Below are 17,827 nucleotides of genomic sequence, written 5' to 3'. Positions count from 1 at the left end.
GAGAAAAATATCCCACTTGAATATTTTTTACACTTTTATGGCTTTAAATGTTGTAATAACTACATTTTTTTTAAATATATTTTTGCAAAGCATCAAACGAAGTTTTTTGTTTATCTACATGAAAAATACATTTTGAAAAAAAATAAAAAAGTGCAAATAAGTGAGAAAAAGTTAATTGTGAGGGAAAATTTTATTATTTTAATTTGTTAGAACATGAAAAATCAACATTTTTTCATAATTTTTTTATGATTTGTTTTTTTTGTATGGATTAAGAAAAAAAATTTCAATTCATTTAATTATTTATAACAAAGTTATCAAAAATTCATTAAAATCTGATGTATTTTCCATTTTGTAGAACCTAAAAAACAAAATGGCGGCCGATAGTATTACTTCACGTCTCCATTTTGTCAACAACAACAATAAAAACAAAATGTAACACAAAAATAACCAGAAGAAACAAATTTCAACGATATACACGTCGTGGATTAGTTTGTGAAAGGCGTCCCTGAATATCTTAACCCAGATATAGTAAAGTTTTGAAAAAAGATCTTGCGTAACGTTGTTTATAGATTCCATTCCTAACCAGTTTCCATAACAGGCGAAATACATTAACAAATCGCAAAAAAACGCAGAACATTAAACGGGGCACAAATCCTATCACAAATATATTAGGTAACTACCTAAAGAAGACGTTCGTGGCCTTATAAACTTTTAAAAATCCCTGTAGAAATGTTAATTACCACGATTCTCGTCATCGATGTCCACTATAACGACAATATAGCCCCAATAACCTTCGCTACGTTATGAAAAATGTGTAGAAAGTTCTCTAATGAAGGTGGTTTAATTAATAAACATATTTTTTCTAGGAGATACATTGAAAAATGAATATTTACAAGTTGTCACATTGAAAAAAGAAAAAAATGAAACTCACGTCAGTATTCTGCCGGCTTCTTTGCTCCTATAAATATCGCATTCATGCAACGGTCTGGTCGGGTCATTAGGCGAGTATTGGCCTGCGGCGATGCATAATGAACGATAGATTTGAAATTGTAAAATTGTACTTGCGAAATATCTGTAACGAAAACGTTTTACGTTAATTGGAAGACAAAAAATAGACAAAGACTTGAAATAACTGCTAGATATGAAGGAAATATAAATTAATTTCGTTTCGAAAACACATTTAATTAACTCCGCATTCCTTGACATGATTATTTAACTGATTGATACATAATTTATTTAGAAAAATTGAATTTAAACCGTTGCGTAACGTTCCAAACTCAAATATTTAATGAATCACCCTGTAATGTGATTGTTTCTACTATTATCGCACCCAGTATGTGTGTTAATTTAAATATTTCATTAATCACCCTATAAATACAATATTTTTCCACCCTGTATCAACCATAAGACAATAAATAATCTGAAACTTACAAATTTAATGCATTACTCTGTATAAATAGTCTAATATATTCTAATTAATATCGCACCCTGTATAGTTTATACGACAAATATAATTATCTTAAATTAAATAATTTAACAAATCACCCTGTTAAAACTGTCATTATAAATAGCCTCTAACCGATGAATTACCCTGTATAAATCGAGTATATTCACACTATTTCCACCCTGTATAACTATAGACTAGAATTTAAAAGAATTCACCCTATAAAAATAATATAATGTTCACAATTATGTTCCACCCTGTATTTAACATAAAACAATGATAAAGAATGTAGAACTTACAAATTTAATGAATTACCCTGTATAAAGTCTATTATATCCTCATTAATATCGCACCCTGTATAGTTTGCACGACAAATATAATAAATAATCTAAAATTAAACAATTTAACGAATCACCATATTAAAACTGTCATTATAAATAGCCTCTAACCCATGAATTGCCCTGTATAAATCGAGTATATTCACACTATTTCCACCCTGTATAACTATAGACTAGAATTTAACAGAATTCACCCTATAAAAATAATATAATGTTCACAATTATGTTCCACCCTGTATTTAACATAAAACAATGATAAAGAATGTAGAACTTACAAATTTAATGAATTACCCTGTATAAAGTCTAATATATCCTCATTAATATCGCACCATGTATAGTTTGCACGACAAATATAATAAATAATCTAAAATTAAACAATTTAACGAATCACCGTATTAAAACTGTCATTATAAATAGCCTCTAACCGATGAATTGCCCTGTATAAATCGAGTATATTCACACTATTTCCACCCTGTATAACTATAGACTAGAATTTAACAGAATTCACCCTATAAAAATAATATAATGTTCACAATTATGTTCCACCCTGTATTTAACATAAAACAATGATAAAGAATGTAGAACTTACAAATTTAATGAATTACCCTGTATAAAGTCTAATATATCCTCATTAATATCGCACCATGTATAGTTTGCACGACAAATATAATAAATAATCTAAAATTAAACAATTTAACGAATCACCGTGTTAAAACTGTCATTATAAATAGCCTCTAACCGATAATTGCCCTGTATAAATCGAGTATATTCACACTATTTCCACCCTGTATAACTATAGACTAGAATTTAACAGAATTCACCCTATAAAAATAATATAATGTTCGCAATAATGATCCACCCTGTATTTAGCATAAAACAATGATAAAGAATGTAGAACTTACAAATTTAATGAATTACCCTGTATAAAGTCTATTATATCCTCATTAATATCGCACCCTGTATAGTTTGCACGACAAATATAATAAATAATCTAAAATTAAACAATTTAACGAATCACCGTGTTAAAACTGTCATTATAAATAGCCTCTAACCGATGAATTGCCCTGTATAAATCGAGTATATTCACACTATTTCCACCCTGTATAACTATAGACTAGAATTTAACAGAATTCACCCTATAAAAATAATATAATGTTCGCAATAATGATCCACCCTGTATTTAGCATAAAACAATGATAAAGAATGTAGAACTTACAAATTTAATGAATTACCCTGTATAAAGTCTATTATATCCTCATTAATATCGCACCCTGTATAGTTTGCACGACAAATATAATAAATAATCTAAAATTAAACAATTTAACGAATCACCGTGTTAAAACTGTCATTATAAATAGCCTCTAACCGATGAATTGCCCTGTATAAATCGAGTATATTCACACTATTTCCACCCTGTATAACTATAGACTAGAATTTAACAGAATTCACCCTATAAAAATAATATAATGTTCGCAATAATGATCCACCCTGTATTTAGCATAAAACAATGATAAAGAATGTAGAACTTACAAATTTAATGAATTACCCTGTATAAAGTCTATTATATCCTCATTAATATCGCACCCTGTATAGTTTGCACGACAAATATAATAAATAATCTAAAATTAAACAATTTAACGAATCACCGTATTAAAACTGTCATTATAAATAGCCTCTAACCGATGAATTGCCCTGTATAAATCGAGTATATTCACACTATTTCCACCCTGTATAACTATAGACTAGAATTTAACAGAATTCACCCTATAAAAATAATATAATGTTCACAATTATGTTCCACCCTGTATTTAACATAAAACAATGATAAAGAATGTAGAACTTACAAATTTAATGAATTACCCTGTATAAAGTCTAATATATCCTCATTAATATCGCACCATGTATAGTTTGCACGACAAATATAATAAATAATCTAAAATTAAACAATTTAACGAATCACCGTGTTAAAACTGTCATTATAAATAGCCTCTAACCCATGAATTGCCCTGTATAAATCGAGTATATTCACACTATTTCCACCCTGTATAACTATAGACTAGAATTTAACAGAATTCACCCTATAAAAATAATATAATGTTCGCAATAATGATCCACCCTGTATTTAACATAAAACAATGATAAAGAATGTAGAACTTACAAATTTAATGAATTACCCTGTATAAAGTCTATTATATCCTCATTAATATCGCACCCTGTATAGTTTGCACGACAAATATAATAAATAATCTAAAATTAAACAATTTAACGAATCACCGTGTTAAAACTGTCATTATAAATAGCCTCTAACCCATGAATTGCCCTGTATAAATCGAGTATATTCACACTATTTCCACCCTGTATAACTATAGACTAGAATTTAACAGAATTCACCCTATAAAAATAATATAATGTTCACAATAATATTCCACCCTGTATTTAGCATAAAACAAGGTTAAAGAAAATACGATTCACAAATTTAAAGAATTACTCTGTATATATCTATGAATATATTCACAATATTATCATACCTTGTATGTCTGTAAACTGGAATTTGTGAATCACCCTATATAGATAATATGATGTTTATGTCCCGCCTTGTATTGAGTATAAAACAATGTATATTCACACTATTGTCGTACCCTGTATAAGCAATAAAAACAAACATAATAAATAATTCCGAACGTGAAGATTTAGTGAATCGCCCTGAATGTATGTAAATCCACACTATTGTTGCACCCTGTATTATTCATAAAAACTGTCATTATAAGTAACCGTGAACGTGTAAATTTAATGAATCACCATGTTAAAATTGTTTTCATAATTGACCTGGGTTTGATAAACTACCCTGTATAAATATTCGAGTTTATTCACACTATCATTGCACCCTGTATAAGCAATGAAAATAATCATAATAAATAATCTTGAACATGGAGATTTAATGAATCGCCCTATTGAAACTGTCATCACAAATGAATGAATCATATCGATAATCATTAATTTCCCTGTGGAAAAGTATATTAACATAAATAATTCCATTCAATGAATCATCGTAACAAAATGAACAAGTATAATCACACCCTGTATGAGAAGAAAATATAGTAACTTAAAATTTGAAGATTTCATGAATTGTGTATATACGAATAATCGAGTACGTTCACACTATTATCGCACCCTGTATTACAACTAAATTTATATTCTTCACAATTCTCTAGTTTTGGAATACACAGAAAGTTTTTCAATAAACAGTATGATTAAAAAACATAACTTAAAATGCGAATATTTCATGAATCGCCTTGTATATACAAATAATGTATGTTTTTACTATTATCTCATCCTGTATTAAAAATAAATTTATATTGGATTATTCAGTTTCACAATACCAACAAATGTCAAAATTTGAATAGAAATTTTCCATGTTTTGAATTCAAAGTTGAAACGTATAAAATATATGTATCAACTTTCCCTTTTCGCAAAAGTTTATTTTCCCAAAAAGAAAGTTTTTCAATAAACTATTAACTCTGTGCGTTTACTCCACACGAATTCAAGTATCCAGTACACATTCGTAATCGTTGTGTAACAATAATATTATTCCATGAGTGTCAGTTGGTATACGGTCAGTGCTAGATTCCCGCATAATACATTCGATAAGATCATTTACAAACATAACAATAAAGTACGTTCTTAGAAAGAAAGTAGTACCGGCCTTAAACTTGTTTTTTTTATTACGGAACTTCATGATGACATTACATATTAAATAATCAAAATTCATAATGATAAATGTGTTTTATATATTTCCCTAACATAGACTCGCACTGTATACTTCATAAGTAATAATTAAATTTAATTTTGAGTGTCGTAAGTAGGATGTTTATATCAGTTTTGGTTGATTAGTTTGCTAAACGATCATAAGGAAATTATACTGCCTACATAATATTACGACACAATTTTACTGTCTGCTTAAACAAATAAATAAACAAACGTGAGATTAAATAACAAGATGTAAAATAAATTTATATTCTTATCAATAAGGTAGTAGATTATAAATTGAATTGACATTTGACAGCTTTTTATTTTCATATATGTTAAACTGGTTGCCTATATTAGGGTGAAAAACAATACCCATTTATAACGATCTTTCTGGAATAAATAGGAACGTATATATATTACGTGATTGTTAATTGAATTAATTAATTATGCCATTTTTAAAATTATTGAATTAATATAATAATTTATGAATTCGCACATAATCATTATACAGTTTGAGACATAATAATAAATTTCAATAGATTTGTTTATACAGGGTGTGTTGAATAAAAGATTTTTCAACAGGTGTATTAAAAAATTAGAATTGCTCGATAATTCGCACTTAATCATTGTATACAGTTTGAGTCAATAGAGTGGAGTGAATAAATGTAGGAATTTCAATACAAAGAAAATTATTTTATACAGGATGTGTCTAGAAACAAATTTTTTAGTATTAACAATTTAGAATTGCTTTATAAATCGCACATAATCATTATATACAGTTTGAGCCATTAGAATGGAATAAATAAATGAATAAATTTCAATGAAAAGCAGATTTTTTTATACAGGATGTGCCTAGAAACAAATTTTTTAACGAGTGTATTAAAAATTTATAATTACTTGATAATTCGCACACAAGCATTATATACAGTTTGAGCCATTAGAATGGAATAAAAATATGAAGAGATTTCAATAAAAAACAGATTTTTTATACAGGATGTGTCTAAAATCAGATTTTTTAAGAACGAGTGTATTAAAAATTTGCAACTGCGTGATAATTCTCACATAATCATTATGTACAGTTTGAGTAATTAGAATGGACTAAATTGTGTATACAGGGTGTATCTAATAACAGACTTTTTATTATAACTAACAGTTTTCTTAAAGTTATTATCAAAATTCGACATTAAAAATTGAGGATTACTTGATAACAGAAAAACGTAGTTGCCAGTTTTCACATTTTGTCTAAGAAATACTTAAAATATGTAGCAACTAGTATTTTTTGCGCTTTTTTCGGAACGGAAGATATTTCGTGATCAAAACGAATTTCATTTCAATAAATAATAGAAAATATTGTACAACGATTTGAAAAAAAGAAGTTTAAACAATTATAAAGTTGTTAATGGTTGATATATACGAAAAATAAATTGAACGAAAGGATAATAAAAACCTTCAAGGTTCCACTTGAAGCACCACAACATCACGCACACCCTTTACTATAACATTGGCTAAATCACCTTCCGAAAATTCTCTTTCTCAATACCACAAATTGTATTTTTTGATCCGACCTAGTGAAGGGTGGGAGGTCACAGTAAATTTTAGCGCGAGAAGTGGTTGCCGATACCGAGGAAAGTAATCACACGGTATAAAAGTCATTGATGGTATCAAAAAGATATCCAGTACCCTGTTAGTTGCATTAAAGACGCATAGTACGGAGAATTATGAGAATACTGGTGAGTGTTTTTTGTTTAATCGTGATTATTTACGCGTGCGCAAAGTGAACAGTGAATTTTTAGTGGTTGGAGTATCGATTTTATTTTTTTTAACTGTTAATTTTAATCAAAAAATTTTTTATAATAAATAGCGAGGGGTTTTTGGTAGGGGGTTGCTAGAACGGAAAAGGGGGACAGGTGGATCTGTTTTATTGGAATTTTGAACAAATTCTGTCACTAGCTATTTGGAAAATATTTTTTTTTTATATTTTGTTATATCAATTCTAGAGTTTTTATAAATAAATAACGAAAAATATATTAAATAATAATATATTAATACGAAAAATAATTAATAGATGATTGAATATAAAAATTATAAATGATTTTATTTGAATAATTTTAATAAATATCGACAAATTAATGGAAAATTGAATATAAAAATTCTAACGTTTTATTTCAATTTTTTAAATAAATATCGGGGGGTTTATGATAAAGTGCTGCTTTAACGAAAATGGGGGGCGGGTAGTGTGATTTACAAGTCAATTTATCTCTCTCAAATGTATTATTTTTGAGATATCCGTATTTTTTTTGGAAATTTAATCAAATTTATTCATTAGCTATTTAAAAAATAATTTTTTTATATTGACATATTATTTTTGACCGTTTTTCTTAATAAAAAAAATATTACAAATTAATACGACAAATTAATAAAAAAAGAATATAAAAATTAAAAAATTTTATTCCAATTTTTTAAATAAATATCGGGGGGGTTAATGATAAAGTGCTGCTTTAACGAAAATGGGGGGCGGGTAGTGTGATTTACAAGTCAATTTATCTCACTCAAATGTATTATTTTTGAGAAATCAGTATTTTGTTTTTTTTTGGAAGTTTAATCAAATTTATTCATTAGCTATTTGAAAAATATTTTTTTTATATTGACATATTATTTTTGACCGTTTTTCTTAATAAATAAAAAAAATATTACACATTAATACGACAAATTAATAAAAAAAGAATATAAAAATTAAAAAATTTTATTCCAATTTTTTAAATAAATATCGGGGGGGTTAATGATAAAGTGCTGCTTTAACGAAAATGGGGGGCGGGTAGTGTGATTTACAAGTCAATTTATCTCACTCAAATGTATTATTTTTGAGACATCAGTATTTTGTTTTTTTTTTGGAAGTTTAATCAAATTTATTCATTAGCTATTTGAAAAATATTTTTTTTATATTGACATATTATTTTTGACCGTTTTTCTTAATAAATAAAAAAAATATTACACATTAATACGACAAATTAATAAAAAAAGAATATAAAAATTAAAAAATTTTATTCCAATTTTTTAAATAAATATCGGGGGGGTTAATGATAAAGTGCTGCTTTAACGAAAATGGGGGGCGGGTAGTGTGATTTACAAGTCAATTTATCTCACTCAAATGTATTATTTTTGAGAAATCAGTATTTTGTTTTTTTTTGGAAGTTTAATCAAATTTATTCATTAGCTATTTGAAAAATATTTTTTTTATATTGACATATTATTTTTGACCGTTTTTCTTAATAAAAAAAAATATTACACATTAATACGACAAATTAATAAAAAAAGAATATAAAAATTAAAAAATTTTATTCCAATTTTTTTAATATATATAGGGGGGTTTTATGATAGAGTGGTGCTTAATCGAAAATGGGGGACAGATAGCGTGATTTATAAATCAATTGATCTCACTAAAATGTTTTATTATTATTGAGATATCAGTTTTTTGTTTTTTTTTTATTTGAAAATTTAATCAAATTTATTCATTAGCTATTTGAAAAATAATTTTTTTATATTAACATATTATTTTTGACTGTTTTTCTTAATAAATAAAAAAAATTATACATTAATACGACAAATTAATTTTTTTAATAAATATCGGGGGAGTTTATGACAGAGTGTCGCTTAATCGAAAATGGGGGGAAGATTGCGTGATATAAAAGTCAATTTATCTCAAATTTTTTATTATTATTGAGATATCAGTTTTTTGTTTTTTTTTTTATTGGAAATTTAATCAAATTTATTCATTTTCTTTTTATAAAAATAATTTTTTTATATTGACATTATTTTTGAACGTTTTTCTGAATAAATAACAAAAAATATTACACATCAATACAACAAAATAATAGAAAATTGAATATAAAAAATAAAAATGTTTTAATTTGTATTTTTTAAATAAATAGTGGGGGTTTACAATGGGAGGTGTTTCAAACGAAAATGGGGGGCTAGTAGAGTGATTTATATGTCAATACAAAATTTTTTCAATTTCAATAAAAAAAAAAGAAAAAAATTAGTATGATGAAAAACAATATATTTTTAAATTTTGTGTTTATTTTTGTTATAAATGATACGAAAAATTCAATTTATATGAAGTTTTTAATCTACTTTTCATCAAATTTTCATTATTATTACCATAAAAAAACTAGTTTATAATTAATTTGAAATATTAAGGTTTTTTCTATGCATTTCAATACCTGTCGGGTGTTATAGTTCGAGTAGTAACTGTTTATAAACTTCGATGTTCGTTTTTTTCTTTCTAGTGACATAATTGAAAATTTTTTATCGTACGCTTATAGATATAGATAAAAAACATTATTTCTTAAAAATATAACATATATGACGTCAAAGTTGGTGAACTCGATAAAAAAGTAAACAAAGTACCTGTTAATTTCTTGTTTTGATTATTTTATGTATAAATATTAAAAAAATATAATACTTTTTGTGTCCCCTTAATGTCTTTCCCATGCTTTTCTGTCCCTGTCGATATTTAACTGTCATTTGTCAACTTATTATGTCAAATGCATTTTTAGGTTATTGCGCACATCTGAATGATTGAATATTAGATTTTTTTTCACAATTTGGGGTGAAATTGCCCACCAAAAAAACTGTAACGTTTTCTGAGATCCGTAAACATAGTAACGCAACAGTTGAAACAAAAATTTTCATTATGTTATGTATATCCTAGTCAATCAGACGTTCGTTCGTTAAGTAATCCGAATCACGTTCACAGTGCAAAAGAGATACCTCTACTTTAGATTAGAACAAATTTTTTTCTAAAGTTGGCACAACTTGTTCAATATAGGAAGTATTTGAATTGCGTCTAGTATTACTATGTCCATCCATCCAGCATTTAACGTTGTCCTTATTAACTTTTCTTCTAAGTAGTTTTAATATTTTTACTTTATTTCTAATGTCAAAAGTTGCCACAGATCTATACGTCTTTGGAGTACACCCACTTCTAACTTTGTTCGTAAAATAACCCGAATCACGTTCACTACACAATGCAAAGCAGATATTTCTACCTTAGACTAGGGGATAATTTTTTCTATAGTTGGCACGACTTTTTCTATATAGGAAGTAATTTTATCTATACATAATGTCAAAAATCACCATAGATCTATACGTTTCTGTAATACATGGTCTTCTTATAACCTTGTTCGGAAAGTAATCCGGATCACGTTCATTTCGAAACCTGAACGAAGTGAACGAGATCACAAGATAAAACTGTCATCTGAGGGTATTTTTTTGTAGTTTTAAAGAACTGCGATGAAATAATAATGAAAAAAAAAAGAGAATGCTAAAGGATGTGAAAAAAACTAGTAAATAATGGAATTCTTCTCGTTTCAAGGTTGCATTCGATTGCGAATTTACAGGAAAATACTAATGGTAACCTTGCTTTTACCAAGAAAAACGAAAGTATGTCATATACTTGTTGATATACATCTAGCGATTAGTTAGATCGGATCGTTAGAAAGTAATAGTCGCGAATGAATTTTAAAAATGTAACTGACCTAGGAAACACGCTAAAAAATATTGTGACTACATAATACAGGGTGTAGATTCTATAATAAACAAGTAGGATGGTTTTAAATTAATTCGATACCTAATAGAGGATGATTACAACCAATAAAATAATAAATATTTGAAATTGGTAGACGTTTCGTTTGAAATTTTATAAATTCCTGAGTGAATTGGCACAATTTCAATTTATAAAGACAAAATTCGTTACCTTAGAATACCGGGGATTATAGAAAAGTACTATAGAACTTTGACGTTCTGATATTTCAAAACAAAACTGAACTTTTCGAAAATTATGACGATTTTCATTCATTAATATTTCTAAAGGCATCCAATTTCCAAAATAATGACGACTTTCATTCATCAATGTCTTTTAGTGCCTGCAATTTCCAAAATAATGACGACTTTCATCCATCGATGTCTTTTAGTGCCTGCAATTTCCAAAATTATGTCAACTTTCACTCATTAATGCCTTTAAGTGTCTCCAAACTCGAAAATATGACGATTTTTATCGATCAATGTCTTTTAGTGCCTGCAATTTCCAAAATAATGACGACTTTCATTCATCAATGTCTTTTAGTGCCTGCGATTTCCAAAATTATGTCAACTTTCACTCATTAATGCCTTTAAGTGTCTCCAAACTCGAAAATATGACGATTTTTATCGATCAATGTCTTTTAGTGCCTGCAATTTCCAAAATAATGACGACTTTCATTCATCAATGTCTTTTAGTGCCTGCAATTTCCAAAATAATGACGACTTTCATCCATCGATGTCTTTTAGTGCCTGCAATTTCCAAAATTATGTCAACTTTCACTCATTAATGCCTTTAAGTGTCTCCAAACTCGAAAATATGACGATTTTTATCGATCAATGTCTTTTAGTGCCTGCAATTTCCAAAATAATGACGACTTTCATTCATCAATGTCTTTTAGTGCCTGCAATTTCCAAAATTATGTCAACTTTCACTCATTAATGCCTTTAAGTGTCTCCAAACTCGAAAATATGACGATTTTTATCGATCAATGTCTTTTAGTGCCTGCAATTTCCAAAATAATGACGACTTTCATTCATCAATGTCTTTTAGTGCCTGCAATTTCCAAAATAATGACGACTTTCATCCATCGATGTCTTTTAGTGCCTGCAATTTCCAAAATTATGTCAACTTTCACTCATTAATGCCTTTAAGTGTCTCCAAACTCGAAAATATGACGATTTTTATCGATCAATGTCTTTTAGTGCCTGCAATTTCCAAAATAATGACGACTTTCATTCATCAATGTCTTTTAGTGCCTGCGATTTCCAAAATTATGTCAACTTTCATTCATCAATGCCTTTAAGTGTCTCCAAACTCGAAAATATGACGATTTTTATCGATCAATGTCTTTTAGTGCCTGCAATTTCCAAAATAATGACGACTTTCATTCATCGATGTCTTTTAGTGCCTGCGATTTCCAAAATTATGTCAACTTTCATTCATTAATGTTTTTAAGTGTCTCCAAACTCGAAAATATGACGATTTTTATCGATCAATGTCTTTTGGTGCCTGCAATTTCCAAAATAATGACGACTTTCATTCATCAATGTCTTTTAGTGCATGCGATTTCCAAAATTATGTCAACTTTCATTCATTAATGCTTTTAAGTGTCTTCAAACTCGAAAATATGACGATTTTTATCGATCAATGTCTTTTAGTGCCTGCAATTTCCAAAATAATGACGACTTTCATTCATCAATGTCTTTTAGTGCATGCGATTTCCAAAATTATGTCAACTTTCATTCATTAATGCTTTTAAATGTCTTCAAACTCGAAAATATGACGATTTTTATCGATCAATGTCTTTTAGTGCCTGCAATTTCCAAAATAATGACGAATTTCATTCATTAATGTCTTTTAGTGCCTGCAATTTCCAAAATAATGACGAATTTCATTCATTAATGGTTTTAAGAAAATCCAAATTTGAAAATATCACGATTTTCATTCATCAATGTCTTTTAGTGCCTGCGATTTTCAAAATTATGACGACTTTCATTCATTAATGCCTTTAAGTGACTCCACATTTGAAAATATGACGATTTTCATCCATCGATGTCTTTTAGTGCCTGCGATTTCCAAAATTATGTCAACTTTCATTCATTAATGCTTTTAAGTGTCTCCAAACTCGAAAATATGACGATTTTTATCGATCAATGTCTTTTAGTGCCTGCAATTTCCAAAATAATGACGACTTTCATTCATCAATGTCTTTTAGTGCCTGCGATTTCCAAAATTATGTCAACTTTCATTCATCAATGCCTTTAAGTGTCTCCAAACTCGAAAATATGACGATTTTTATCGATCAATGTCTTTTAGTGCCTGCAATTTCCAAAATAATGACGACTTTCATTCATCGATGTCTTTTAGTGCCTGCGATTTCCAAAATTATGTCAACTTTCATTCATCAATGCCTTTAAGTGTCTCCAAACTCGAAAATATGACGATTTTTATCGATCAATGTCTTTTAGTGCCTGCAATTTCCAAAATAATGACGACTTTCATTCATCGATGTCTTTTAGTGCCTGCGATTTCCAAAATTATGTCAACTTTCATTCATTAATGTTTTTAAGTGTCTCCAAACTCGAAAATATGACGATTTTTATCGATCAATGTCTTTTGGTGCCTGCAATTTCCAAAATAATGACGACTTTCATTCATTAATGCTTTTAAGTGTCTTCAAACTCGAAAATATGACGATTTTTATCGATCAATGTCTTTTAGTGCCTGCAATTTCCAAAAGAATGACGACTTTCATTCATCGATGTCTTTTAGTGCCTGCGATTTCCAAAATTATGTCAACTTTCATTCATTAATGCCTTTAAGTGTCTCCAAACTCGAAAATATGACGATTTTTATCGATCAATGTCTTTAAGTGCCTGCAATTTCCAAAATAATGACGAATTTCATTCATTAATGGTTTTAAGAAACTCCAAATTTGAAAATATCACGATTTTCATTCATCAATGTCTTTTAGTGCCTGCGATTTCCAAAATTATGTCAACTTTCATTCATTAATGCCTTTAAGTGTCTCCAAACTCGAAAATATGACGATTTTTATCGATCAATGTCTTTTAGTGCCTGCAATTTCCAAAATAATGACGACTTTCATTCATCAATGTCTTTTAGTGCATGCGATTTCCAAAATTATGTCAACTTTCATTCATTAATGCTTTTAAATGTCTTCAAACTCGAAAATATGACGATTTTTATCGATCAATGTCTTTTAGTGCCTGCAATTTCCAAAATAATGACGAATTTCATTCATTAATGGTTTTAAGAAACTCCAAATTTGAAAATATCACGATTTTCATTCATCAATGTCTTTTAGTGCCTGCGATTTCCAAAATTATGTCAACTTTCATTCATTAATGCCTTTAAGTGTCTCCAAACTCGAAAATATGACGATTTTTATCGATCAATGTCTTTTAGTGCCTGCAATTTCCAAAATAATGACGACTTTCATTCATCAATGTCTTTTAGTGCATGCGATTTCCAAAATTATGTCAACTTTCATTCATTAATGCTTTTAAATGTCTTCAAACTCGAAAATATGACGATTTTTATCGATCAATGTCTTTTAGTGCCTGCAATTTCCAAAATAATGACGAATTTCATTCATTAATGGTTTTAAGAAACTCCAAATTTGAAAATATCACGATTTTCATTCATCAATGTCTTTTAGTGCCTGCGATTTTCAAAATTATGACGACTTTCATTCATTAATGCCTTTAAGTGACTCCACATTTGAAAATATGACATTCATTTATTAATACCTTTAAGTGACTCCAAATTTGAAAATATGACGATTTTCATTCATCAATGTCTTTTAGTGCCTGCGATTTCCAAAATTATGTCAACTTTCATTCATTAATGCTTTTAAGTGTCTCCAAACTCGAAAATATGACGATTTTTATCGATCAATGTCTTTTAGTGCCTGCAATTTCCAAAATAATGACGACTTTCATTCATTAATGCTTTTAAGTAACTCCAAATTTGAAAATATGACGAATTTCATCCTTCGACGTCTTTTAGTGCCTGTGATTTTCAAAATTATGTCAACTTTCATTCATTAATGCCTTTAAGTGTCTCCAAACTCGAAAATATGACGATTTTCATCCATCGATGTCTTTTAGTGCCTGTGATTTTCAAAATTATGTCAACTTTCATTCATTAATGCCTTTAAGTGTCTCCAAACTCGAAAATATGACGATTTTCATCCATCGATGTCTTTTAGTGCCTGTGATTTTCAAAATTATGTCAACTTCCATTCATCGATGCCTTTTAGTGTTTCCAAATTCGAAAATTTGACAATTTCCATTTATTAATGCTGTTCTTTTGTCTAAATAAACTTTCGAACGATTATTTTTCGAACCACCCTCGTATACATATTTTTAATGAATATTATTTATATTTTATTTCAGTTATCGCTGTCGATCTTAGTCCTTGTGGCGGCGGCAGTAATTGCTGAGCCCAAGGAGAAGAAATCAGTACAAGTTGATGATAAAAAGCAAACGAAACGTGGACTACTCAGTTTGGGATACGGATACGGAGGAGATTTCGATAATGGATATCACGTAGGCGAAGGAGGATACGGTCTCGAAGGTGGTTACCCCGTAGGATTCGGCGGTATCGATTTAGGACATTCGGCGGCTGTAGAAAAAACTATAACCGTATATAAAGGTGTTCCGTTACCGTATCCCGTAGAAAAACATATCCCATACCCGGTTACGAAACACGTACCCTACCCCGTAAAAGTTCTAGTCCCACAACCTTACCCCGTAGAAAAACACGTACCCTACCCTGTAAAAGTACACGTTAAAGTACCATATCCCGTACCTCAACCCTATCCCGTTGAAAAACTCGTCCACGTACCCGTTAAAGTACCAGTCGATAGACCGTATCCCGTAAAAGTTTTAGTACCTCAACCGTACCCTGTAGATAAATACATCCATGTACCAGTCAAAGTACCAGTTCCCCAGCCTTACCCAGTAGAAAAACCCGTACCGGTGCCGGTTAAAGTTCCAGTTCACGTACCACAACCTTACCCAGTTTACAAACAAGTACCAGTACCTGTTAAAGTACCCGTAGATCGTCCGTACCCAGTCCACGTACCTCAACCTTACCCAGTACACGTAGTCAAAAACGTACCAGTACCAGTAGAAAAACCAGTACCTTACCCAGTTAAAGTACCAGTCGATAGACCTTATCCCGTAACTGTAGAAAAACCGTACCCTGTGGCGGTTAAAGTACCATACCCAGCTCCGTATCCAGTAGAAAAACCAGTACCGTATCCAGTAGAAAGACCTGTACCTTATCCCGTTAAAGTTGCCGTTGATAGACCAGTACCGGTACATATCGAAAAACCAGTACCGGTTCCGGTCGAAAAACCTGTACCAGTACCTGTTAAAGTACCATACGCAGTTCCGGTAGAAACCCAACACGGATACAGCCACGGAAGTTACTCAGACAGCTACGAAGGCGGTTGGGGAGATTACCGGCACAAATAAATCGTGTGAGAGTGCCTTAAAGTACCTTTCTATTTATATATATTTTAAGGTTATGTTTCTCAATAAATCTTGTTATATTTTTATTATTACGTCTTTTATTTCGACATCATTTCGATCAAAAAAATTGTTTGTATATTAAAAAGAAGAATACCTTATTTGGTAATATTATCATTAGTTACGCCAATGCTCATAACCTAAAAAAGCGTTACAATCACCGGAAATATATAACATACAAACCAAATAAGGTATTCACATATGTACGTATATGAAATAAACTTTCATTCAAGATATAAATTGCAACATTTATTATAATAGATTATTATCGAATATAATTGAGAATTGCACAACCCTCCGATAAATGACAGCAAATAAGCACTCGTAGAAATCTATTTAAAAATAATGAATACTTATCATACTAGACGGCGTATATATAGAAATTCATTTCAACTATAACTATTCTCTACTAGATGGCGAAACACTACGCAATTACGTGTTTTTACCCAAGGTTGGTACAGAATAGGTTGCCTCGTAACGTGGATGCTACAGACGGAAATGGAAAACCGTTACGTCACTTGTTGAGAACGATTCGAAGAATAAACAGTGTTTACGTTGGATTTGTACCTTTGTGTCCGTTTTTTTCGTGTTTTTAAATTTATCTATTGAGAAAAGATGTCAATAGTTAATACGTTAAATTAGATTTTTTTTCATGAGACTAAACAGGTATTTGGAATAATTATAAAATACATTACTGGGTATAAAAAATAAATATGAACTTGAAATAAATAACAGTATGATAATAAAAACACACGAGAATATTTAATATAATTAGATATGGAATGGATTACCTTATATACTATTGGATATTTTCTTTCTGATTATAAATATATCCTCAAAAACGGCCGAACAAATCGACAAAAAACCGTGCAATCACCATGTTCTTGTCCGTTTGTTGTCAACTGATGACGTCACGCGTAAATCTGACAAATTATAGGGCAACCTATCCTCTATTAACCTTGCTTTTTGTTAACCCCTTTTTTTCATAGAGTAGTGGTCAATTCGAATACATACGAATGTATTTAACGTAAAGATTAATACTAAAATATGTAGCGGGATTGTCTTTAATAATATCCATCAATAGTTAAGTGACAAATAAGAAAATCGATTTCTGTAGTCGTAGTCCCATAATCGATTGTTTTTTATAATAAACGTC

At 29.4% G+C, this 17,827-nt stretch overlaps 2 protein-coding genes across 2 annotated transcripts in view; one reads left to right on the top strand and one right to left on the bottom strand.

The window, feature by feature from the left end:
* The window catches only part of LOC130452374 (angiotensin-converting enzyme), a 50,420-nt gene that overhangs the window by 8,210 nt on the left and 24,383 nt on the right, over window positions 1-17,827 (bottom strand). Inside the window, exon 9 of the mRNA XM_056791612.1 lies at window positions 932-1,072. Coding sequence (XP_056647590.1) covers window positions 932-1,072 — 141 coding nt within the window. The remainder of the gene's footprint in view (window positions 1-931; window positions 1,073-17,827) is intronic.
* Window positions 7,248-16,617, top strand: LOC130450047 (uncharacterized). Its single transcript, XM_056788212.1, has 2 exons — window positions 7,248-7,259; window positions 15,532-16,617. The coding sequence occupies exons 1-2, from the start codon at window positions 7,248-7,250 to the stop codon at window positions 16,615-16,617; spliced, it is 1,098 nt and encodes a 365-aa protein (XP_056644190.1).

This window comes from Diorhabda sublineata, chromosome 1 (assembly GCF_026230105.1).
Source record: "Diorhabda sublineata isolate icDioSubl1.1 chromosome 1, icDioSubl1.1, whole genome shotgun sequence".
Lineage (NCBI taxonomy): Eukaryota > Metazoa > Arthropoda > Insecta > Coleoptera > Chrysomelidae > Diorhabda > Diorhabda sublineata.
This window is presented reverse-complemented; position numbering and strand designations above follow the sequence as displayed.